The sequence below is a fragment of the Egretta garzetta genome, unplaced genomic scaffold, assembly GCF_000687185.1.
Source record: "Egretta garzetta isolate BGI_Z169 unplaced genomic scaffold, ASM68718v1 scaffold131, whole genome shotgun sequence".
NCBI classification, from domain to species: Eukaryota; Metazoa; Chordata; class Aves; order Pelecaniformes; family Ardeidae; genus Egretta; species Egretta garzetta.
The window spans coordinates 224568-235384 of NW_009258478.1; the positions used below are offsets into that span (position 1 = coordinate 224568).

Consider the following 10817-nt stretch of genomic DNA (forward strand, 5'->3'; position numbering starts at 1 on the left):
TGCTTCAGCTCGGAGAGCGCGCTGGTTGTAATTGCTCTCTAGATGTCCTCTCCTCCAGCTCTACCATCGCTCCTCTTCTTTGCACCTCCCAAACCTTACTCCTTTCAGTAATCTCACATGCAAACCAAATTTACCTGCAACCCTAGGCTCTGGTCTGTTCCAGACCTGTTTCCCTCAGTATATTCTCTTCCACCTGGTGATTGCACTTTCAAAACTCCCCTATAACCACTTGCTTCTCACGTCCATACTGTACCACGCTGTAACATCTACCAGCACGTTGAGAGTCAGGCTTCTGTAATGCTAAGACCCTACCCCACCGACGGCTGTTATTTTACTGTCTCTCTGCACTCCCCCATTTGTTCACTTCAGCCTTATTTCAGACCGCGAGCTGTGCAGCAGTGGTTTCCATTTCAGCTGCACAGCACCTGGCTCAGCCAAACCCCCCCTCCACGGCCAGGGCTCCCGTGCGCTCGAAGAGTGCAATTCAAACAAGGAAGCCTTACCAAACCATGCCCAAGGGAGATACAAACTCTGGGTTTCAGTGGTCCCACAGCTGGCTCTGCAAAGGCCACCACGTGGCACAAACTCTCAGGAAAATGAACATTTTAAAAAACTTAAAGCATTAATTTTCACTGAGACAAGGTCCCGCTCCTCCAGTGTTTTGAATGCACTTCATGAGCAATGGAGGACTGTAAGTGTCCGAAGCAGCTTTCCCAACCCCCCCTCTGCTCAGGAAGAGTTAGGAACAGCAGGTTTGGACCTTCCAGGGGCAAGGCTGGCAAAGTTTCTGTCTGAGAATAAAGAAGAGTATTGCAAAAAGCACCTGGCATAGGCGTGCCATTGGGATTCATTTGGACGAGCAGAAATCCCAACAGAAGTGACAAAATTATTGAGCAAGGCAAGAGAAAGGAAGAAAAAGTCCTGTGAAATTTCTGGTCAGTTTAGAGTTAAAGAAAGAAACTGGTCAAAAGCCATAGCCAACAAAAAGAAAAAGATTCTCTAATTTCATGCAAATTTAATAAGCCTATGCTCCAGACTTCTTCATACTAGACCTTGAATTACACAAGTTGTGCATCACTCCACCCCCAGCCCTGCTTGTGGCTACCCAGCCCCATTCCCAAAGGTGTATACACAGGAATGGAAACGGAGGGAATTTTGTGATCTAGGGAAGAAGCTGAGTAATGAGATGTTTGTTATGGGCGGTGGGGGGAGAAAAAATCTGGCGCCCTTCTAAGAACAAAGCCAGCTACCACAGATCGACCTCATCTCGTAGCATTTTGTACAATGCTGCACACCACGAGCATTTCACGCAGGGCAATCGGTGCTTTTGAAGCGCCGTAGCCCAGTTCCGAGAACTCCAGCCAAAAGGATGCAGAAAAAACGTGCTCTCTCAAACCAGCCCACGAGAAAAGGAACCGCGTGCTGTGCAGCGGAGCAGCAGAAGGCCGAGGAACACCTTCCTCCTCTCCACCGAGCCCTCTGCTCCAGCTCTGCAGAACGTTACAGCAAACAACCCAAGTCCCCGGCTCTGCTGATAAATGGATGTAAACTGGGACTTAAGTAACAGTAACTTCTGCTCATAAAAATCCTCACTAGCTGCTGCGTCTCCATAAACTATCTCACCGCAGTGGCACTCGGAATTTGTAGTCTATTATTCCTATTTTCAGAGAAAGTCTGTTGACTTTCAAACTAAAGAAAGTTCCTGCCTTTTGAATGGCAATAACATGCAATGCTGCCGAGAAAACCAAATTTGCACCCAAACAACAGGGAAAATACTTGCTACTTACTGCTAGCACGAGCCAAGGAGTGCGCTCACCGGTCACTTACTACAACGCTGCACCTCGCACAGGCAGTGTTCTGCGGAGGGCAACCAATGAAGATCAGAAGCAGAGAAATACCCTATCAGTGTGATCAACTTCTTACCTAAATATTTTAAATACCGAGCATGGAAAAATCCCCAATAGAAATTTAAAGTTTCTTTATTTGGGGCAATTAGAGTGATATAGTGTGCTGTCTCAGCTAAAGGCTCTCCCTTTTCAGGGTGTTCTCCTGACACTGCCTGCCAAACTCTTTAATCCAGGTCCTGTAACCAGCAAGCCCCCCTTTTGCTCAGCTCCACCCGCCGTTCCCCAACCCGTCAGGCTGCAGATTCCCCAAACACCAGAGGAGCAGCCACAGGGAAGGTTCCCCCACTCCAGTCAGGCTGGGCATGGTGGGGTCCTCGGCTCTTCACTTTCACTACCTTTTTTCCTTTCCTTCCCAGCTGCTTAAGCAACCCCTTTTATCCCCTGTAATTGAGCCTGCTTTCCGGATTACCCTCAGGTTTAACCCCTTCCGTGCCCAGTGAAACTCAAGCCCCATCACCCATGGTAAGGTCAGAGAGGAGCTGTGGTTTTTTCCTTCCCACTTTTTCACTAGCACCTAAATTACCTTTGTGCTGAACTGCAGGAACTCTTACTTGTTCAGAAAATTCTTTATAGAGACAGACAAAGCCTACAGCTTTGTCATCTCCTACTCTCTTCCCCCAGTAAAATTTTCATTTGAGAATTACAATGAAATGACTGAATATTGTTTAACTGCAGTATCTTGCAGACAAAACAACGGCTGAAGTGTTTTTTACTCCCGCAGCACACAAATTTATGTAGCTACACAACAATAAAGCAAAGTCTTAAATGTAATCAGAAGAAATACTTCAAGCAATGGCAAGCTGATAAATTATTTAGAAAGGGGCTCAATAAGACCTGGAAGGAAATATGCATCAGCTGTGCAGCCTGGGAGCTTCCAGAAACAAAGAATTTTCACGCTTACCCCTTTTAAGGCTTTTTCACCTCCGCTATCTGTGTTTAACACACACGGGCAGGTATTTAACATCCTCCTCCAGATGATAAGCAGCGAAGGGCTGCCCCGGTGGCGATGTCACAGGACGGTTCACTGTTTATTACTGACGCGATCCATTCGCCAGCAGCGAGCACCGTTTGTGCCTTCACAGTAAGGTACCGACGACAGGCATTTCCTAGCGTAAGGACTGGTGCTGACAGCCCGACAATATTGGCTATTTCAGAAGATTTTCATGATTTGGTCTTTTTTTCAGACTGCCTCATTTTCCCCAAATTGTCGTCCTTCCATCAATTCCTCAACCATTCCAAACCAGTGAGAAACAGACAAAACTAGATGGATTAGTATTTGTATGAGAGGTCTAGGAAATTCAATAATGTTCCTATTGTTTTATTGTAGATGGCACATCAACTTCTCTTTATTACTGCAGAAAACTCAAGAGCCCTGTAGAGTGCAATAAACTGGTACGTGTTCAGCTTTGCAATGTTTCACAGGGCTGTGATTTACTGTTAAGAACCAGGCACCTTGCACAGGAACATCTGAGCTCAGTAATTGCCTCATGTTTTGTGCAAACTCTACAAGGCAGCGTGAGGTCGGCCCACACAGGGTACCTGCTGCTTCTAGACGCCTGTCCCTCATTCCTCAGTAATATGGACTCCGTCATTACAGAGCAGAGAAAAAGGATTGTTTTCACCTTTGCATCAAGATGTGTTACCCTTCTATTTGAGCTCAGACTCTATTTGAATTTTCTGCCAAATTCTTCGGCTGCTAGGGAGAGATTTAAAAAAATTCTCAATGTACCAAGAGGAAAAATGCAAAAGTAAATTCTATTGTCTTAAATATGTACCATATACGCTTCAAGACAAGTCCTTATATAAACTTACTTAGAAAACACCTCAGAGAAAAGCATACCCACAGACAATTACCCACAGATTTAGCAGGTAAACATTTCCCCACTAAAACCAGTAAGCCTCCTTCGGGTAATACGTTCCGCTTTTACTGAATGATAAACTCCATTCTAGTCAGTCAACCCTGAATAAGGGAGCAGGGAAGTATCCCACAAAGGCAAGAGGTAAAGAACCAGTACGAACTGCATGTACATTCAAATTGCTCTGAGTAGAGTATTATTTCCATCGAGTTTGAATTAGAGAGTAGAAGAGGGACTGGAATGCATACACCAAACTATCTCACCGGCAGCCTTAACAACACATATGCCACCAACCCTTTAGTCGGTGAGAAATATTCTCAGCAGTGTCTAGCAGAAGAAAAGTTTATGTTCAGGTCTGCAAAGATAATCTCAAAGCCACTGTCCTTTATCGGAAGGTATTAGTCCATGAAGGAATGGAAGACGTCGGGGGAGCACAGAACACAAAGCCCAAGTTCTCTCTCTCCCTGTAGGAATGGGGACGTTCAGAGCTTCTAGGTTCCAGACCCAAACAAAACACCAGCAGTGGCAATCTAGCTTTACTGATTTCATAAACGATAAAGAAACAAGCACATGAATGTAACCCATCACAGTTTAAATAGGAGGAGCACCCCAAAGGGCACTGCTAGCACAAAGGCCTTCTCAACCAGTCATCCTAGAGGGAGGACAGGCAAGTACCAGTAACTGTTCCAACTGCAGACCATGCTCTTACACCATATAGCATCAGACACTACAGAGACACTCAGCAGATTATTTATACATTAAATAAGGCAATGAGCAATGTTAGAAACAGAAAATATAGTCCTGGTGCTGACAAAAATGCACATAATTACTATTATTGAAGACAACCTAAAAGGAGGAGAAGAAACAATGTCTCCTTAAAAAAAATGAAGGCCAGGTTAGCATGCACACCACATCACAAGGAAAAGAAAAACTAAAGCAAATCTACAGGTAGGTTCATTCAGTGAAGTTACTACTTCTGTTTGGGTTACACATTACATGCTTATAATGATAAATTTATGATTTAGGAGTCAATAGTCCAGGTACTTTGAAGAAGAATATTTTGACCCAAATTGCCTAGAGCACACAGATAAGGACATGAACTGGGGAGCATTAACAGCAAAGATGATCCCAGTTTGGGGTTTGTATCTATCTGGAAAGCGCTGCAGAATTCAAATTTTGTTTTTCAGATCTTTCTGTAGTTTATTTACTGGGACACATGGAACTATGGACATTGAAACACCCAGGAGCAAACCACTTCCCCAGTGGGACAGAGGGAGATGTTACAGAAGGGAAATGCGGCGCCAGTTGCTCGCACGTTTCTTTAACTCCTGCTTTGTGCTACTACTACCCAAAACATTCATTCTCTAAGATGTATGCACGCTTTATGCTGAAGTTAGAATTTAGCAGTTACCAAAGCTCTGAAACGATGTTTTGCAACAAACCCAAAAGCCTTCCTCAGCTCCTCACTGTACAGCATTCATTTGTTCCAAAGCACAAAACCAGCTCTGATGAGCGCTGGGACACAGTTGTGAACCAGCTGAGGCCAACCACATTTTTACAACAGAAGAAACTATAAACTCAGAATGAAAAACTTCAGAACATCTCAAAAATACACTAAAGTCAGAGAAATAGAAATAAAAAAGAATCACTGTAGGACTTGGTACTTTAAACAAATACCCCAGATGCCATCAAAGAAAGAGCTAGCCAGGAGGGGCATCAGTTTGGGAGACACGAAGCTCGACAGCCTGCAAGGATTTATTCACACTGACGGATGAAGGAAGTGACAAATGCTGCAGGACCACACCGCACAACAGACACACGCTCGCTCTTCAGGTTATCGCGACGGTTATCGCGACGGAGTATCACATCTAGAAGGGGGAAGAGGAGAAGCCCAAGGAATACTTACTCTTGGCTGCCAGTTTTCATACTGCTTCTGTAAATTTGCACCAATGGTTTCCAGAGCTTTTTGAGGCCCCATTGACAGCGGATCTAGGGAATATAACACAAATGGGTATTTGTCCACAAGTGAACCACTCAGCTTGACGAGAAGCAGAAATTATTTCCAATTCGATGGGCATTTCAACCTTTAGCTACTCCACATTATGTTTCTGTAAAATTCAGATCTACAACATGGGAGACCAAAGGCTCCGTCAAAGCATGAACACACCCCCGCCTTTGCAGGAGAAAGAAGCCAAAAGCTTTCTGCACTTTCGCTCCCACGGTTCTGCTTGCAAGAAGGATCGTGGAATGATGGTTTGTTGCAGGTTCCTGCCACGCATTCAATTGCAAACTCATAAACATTACAGTCTCCACGGAATTTACGTGGGTGCAATACCCCAAAATTATTCCCAATCTCTTCACTCGAATACAAATTAAAAGCCATTAAAGGCTGTCAAATTTGGAAAAATATTTCTCTTGCTATGGTAATAAATACAATCTTGTTTTGAAAGACAGGAGAGGCATAACATTTGTTTCTTTTAATACCAAGAAAAAAGGTTTCTATAGTAAATAATGACAAAAATTTTAATTGGTTAAATATTTGACAACAAACATTTTTTCATGAATGCAAAATCCTGTTTCATTTACCTTCATCACTTACTGCTTCAGAGCGTATATGCCATCTGTAGTTTTTAACAAGTTCATTTTATCACTAGATAACTACCACCATCTATACATATCGATACAATCTCAGCTTATGTGCTTTATTCAAAAAAACATGGCCATAACTGATACTATTAACAAGTTTCAAAAAACCCTAGAAGCTAATAACGTGCAATTTGATATAAATTAGTTTAAGAGCATTTAACCAAATCAATGAAGTTGTTTTTTTTTTTAAATCTTTACAAATATTCTACCTTGCACTGTTAGAAACAAAATAAACCAAGTAGGATGAAAGCAGGATTTTATGAGTTATTTTTCTTACATGAGTAAAAGCTAGGATGTTATGTAACTTTTAGCAGACTTTTGTAGAAAGATTTAAGGTAAATGGCAGACTCGCATTACATCTTCCCAAAACGAACGCAAGCAGCAGTAAATCGTGGGCTCAGACCTCACCAAGCCTGTCTGCTCGCCTTGGCTCAGCCGTAGCTGCTCTTCCAGAAGCCTCGCCAGAGCCGTCTCCAGGAGGGAGCGAGCACCCGCTGCCCACCACGGACCCTGCGGCCTCAGCACTCGCTGCCATACCTTTGAGAAAGGCGGCAGTCTTTGTTGCTCTGCACCGCAACAGGCCCCCTGCTATTCAGGGCGAGTTCCGAGCAGGTACCCTAGCGATGCTGAACAGTAATGCCCCAAAGTATTCACACTGCCTCATAACATCTTTCGTTAATACGCCATTAGCTACAGCTCAAATTAAAAAAAAAGGGAAGCAAAAAAAAATAGCATAAACACATCAGATTCTTTTTTTAGACCTTCAAAAGGCCCAAACTGCACTTCAGAAAAATAAATTAAAAATACCTCACGTGCACTTTGACAGGAGAGAAATGTAGTCCGTGGACTCTGGAGCACCATCAGAGTAGTTAGCATTATTAACAATACACTTTATACAAAAATAAGGTACGCTGGTGCCATTCCAAGAGCCAAACCATGGAAACCATGGGAAATTTTCCTAAATATAGCTCACGCCACCACAGTCGTTACATGAGCTTTCAGCCTCCCCTGTGGAGCGCATACATAAGGCTAGCAAAGGCCTGCAGATACATAGGCCGAGGCGCCTCTGGAATAATCACCATACGAAGCTCTCCGTGCCTTAAATGGTGCCAGGTTGACACTGTAGCACAGATTTCAGCTAAGGCTTAATTGGGGAGAAAAACAAAACACTTGAGATGTTCTAAGGGTGCGTCTGAAGGTACAGTGAGAACTGGAGCCGGCTTTGTCTGAGGCTGCGATGGCCGTTCACTACCAGAGTTCTACAAGCTGGTGATCTCAGCTCAGTTGTAAATAGCAGCAATTGCACCAAAATGATTTCCACACTTTCTTGCACATCTGGCAAAGCCATTACATTCCCACAATACACACCACTGGCTTTACTTGAGACTGCTGTATAGAAGAAAACACAGCGGATATTTTTGCAATTACCTTTTTCAGAAATTTAAAGTTGCCTAGAAATGGAAATGAGTAATTGTGTACATATACACACACTAAAAATTTAATTAAAAAAAAAAACTGCATTCAAAATTCTCTTTGTTGATGATAATCACTAACAACTTTATTTTAATGACTCTGCAATGCTCCTCATTCTCTTTGCTCTCTGCTCTTGTATCAATGAGAAATGAGAGCTGTTCTCTCCACTGAATAGATGCATTTGTTAGTGCATGCTCATGGCTTTTTAACCGCTTTAATCATCAGCATTTTTAGGTTAAAAAAAATGAGATGCTGTGATTCATAAAGCAGGTAAGCCAAGGTTAGAAACAAGACGTTCTGAAAGTTCTTAAAGAAATTCAGTTTGTGCAATGATTAATTTGCTCCTGCAGCCTATCCCAGGCCCCAGATTGAGGATTACGGTGCTCTGCATGTTACTCGCTGAAGACTGAGCATTTTCAATTCCTAGATAATAACAAATCTCTCTCAGAAAGCTTTCTTACACAAGGTATCTCCTTCTAATATCACTTCAGATTTGTCTCATCTTGATAATCAGACCTGACCTCTAAAACCAAGGGAACTTTTCATTTCTTCACAAAACCCTAGGAATTTAGTCCAACACTGCATCAAAGTAGCAAGCTCATGCGTTGGAACTGCTGGCAAGACATCCCTGGGAACAATTCCAGGTCCTCCAAATTCATGATCCTAATTAAAATAGCCCCAGAGCGCTCACCTCAACATGCAGTAAAGTCCATGCATTTTACAGAAACTTATTTCTCTACTGAATGTTGCAGGGCAATTTTAAACCTTTGCAGATCACAGTACTCTGAAGATGTTACTGCTCAGAGATTTCCTGAGATATTTATAAATCTACAACAATTAGAATAAAGCTAAATAGCTAATTAACAGCTTTTTTTTTTTTTTTCCTCCATGCTGTCTCATTTTAGAATAAAGCAGGAGAGATGACCTGCAGCAGCAGTTACTGCTGGACACTTAATTAACTCGTATCGACAGAGTGAAATCAGATGCCAGATTTCCTTTTATTCACCCTAGTTTTCAGCCCAGGAAACACACAACTTTGAGATCACTCTACATGCCATAACTCGGTATTCATACAACTAATACAGTTAACTGGAGCGTGGAAGTTCTCGACTTACCGATCCAACACTCCAGGCGGGCACAGGGAGTTGTTTTCACCACATCAGGAGGGTCCACACCAACATTGAGGCACAAAACTAAGGCAACGCTAACAGTCTTCATCTGCAAAGACAGACAAAAAAAAGCTCACTTAGTGTAGAAACAAAATCATTTTCCCTTTGTGTTGAAATTTTACCACTACTGTAACTTTTGAAGGGTTTCAGCAAAGCTTTGTTACCTGCTCTTTAACATGGACTATTTTAAGCAAGGCATGACTGATGAAAATTTTCCTTTTTTTTTTTATAGAACTATACTTAGATTTTACATTACTATTTTTATTATTATTTCCAGAGCCCATTCTTCTTTTACAGAGCATGGGAATGGATATCACTGGACTTCTGCTACTCCAATTAGTCATTGTCCAACTGAAATGCATTACTAAAACATGAGAATATGCTATTCAGGGTCCCTGATCAATATTCCAATATAGCATGTCCTCTCTAATATTAAAACTAAGAGCACTACAAGGGAAAACACACCCAAGTGACCAACCAAACCCTAACAAAATGTTTAGTCCATTTGTTTTGTTTTCTTCACGTTAGTTATCCTGGATATTCGTATTTTGGGAGAAATCATCACTTGGCTCCACTTCCCGGCCTTGCCTATAGGTGCTGCTTCAGCATCAGCCCCGGACATTTGGACACATGGCAGCCACAAGGGGCACCACGAACATGCAAGATCCAAACTAAGTGATACCTTCCCTGTGACCGAAAAGCGGCACTAAACCAATGACTAAGCACTACGGACAGGTAAAAATATTGCTTGAAAATTACGATTTTACATCTTTATGCTCTTTTCTAAGCTCCCTCATCCCAATACCTAAGCCAGAGAAGGAAAACAAAAGCAGTAACGTGGCTTAGGGTACTTCCACATCAAGTGTTCCCTGGCTTGGCTGAAGCAAGGCCACCCACATCTCCGCTTCCCCAGAGTGCTCAGTACAATTCAGAACAGCGGGCAAAAAACAAACAAGCAAAAAAACCCAAAGCCCACAGTTACAGAAAAAGCTAGAGCCACACAAACATATCATTTATAAAGAAACTAGGAACTGGAGCAGAGAGACACTATGCACGCCGAGAAGGGGGGACAGGCTCTACCTCAGGACAGAAATTCTGCAGCGTCCACTCACTCCCATGCCTGTGATGGGCAACCCGGAGTAAAAAATGAGCAAGCAATGTGGTTAATGGCTTCATCCCAGACTACCTTCTTGCTAACAAACCCCTGCAATCATGCAGGAGCTACTCACCCCCAGGAGTTAGCATGGAGGAAAGCAGCACTCTCCAGACTGCAGATGAAAACAAGTCTGAATGGGGATTCCCTCGCCCCAAAGGAACGCACACAGAGCGGGTGAGAAGGCCCACAGCTGAAGTTCAGCACTAAGTACACATGCACTAAGAGTACGTTATCAAAATTAAGAACAATACGTAGCAAAAGTACAGTTACTGGCAAAATGAGGTTCAGCTGCAAGACGCAGCTTGGTCCTCCAAAGCTGAGAACAGTCGGGTAGCTCCCACACCAGCAAGGCTCGGATGCCCGACAACCAGCCCAATTCATTCCTCTCCCCCTGGAAGTCTTTTCCATCCTCCTCCTCCTCCTCTATCTGCTTCTCTTGTCTTTTGCTTTCATCTCTCTTTTCCACTGACTTTCCTTCACTTATTTTATCAACCCCAAACTGCTACCCTCAAAAATGAAAAGTGTCAGCAGTTGCCAGCACAATTTATGTTGCTCACACACATCTCGCCCTTCCTTCCCATTTTTTGCTTGGTTTAGAAAAAAATCTCAT

The 10817-nt window shown here is 43.0% G+C and overlaps 1 protein-coding gene across 1 annotated transcript in view; it reads right to left on the reverse strand.

Annotated features, from left to right (window-relative positions):
- The window catches only part of RPTOR (regulatory associated protein of MTOR complex 1), a 163041-nt gene that overhangs the window by 137958 nt on the left and 14266 nt on the right, over nucleotides 1-10817 (reverse strand). The window contains exons 2-3 of the mRNA XM_035899198.1: nucleotides 8998-9100; nucleotides 5670-5752 (exon numbers count right to left, since the gene is read on the reverse strand). Of these exons, the coding sequence (XP_035755091.1) occupies nucleotides 5670-5752; nucleotides 8998-9100 (186 nt within the window). The remainder of the gene's footprint in view (nucleotides 1-5669; nucleotides 5753-8997; nucleotides 9101-10817) is intronic.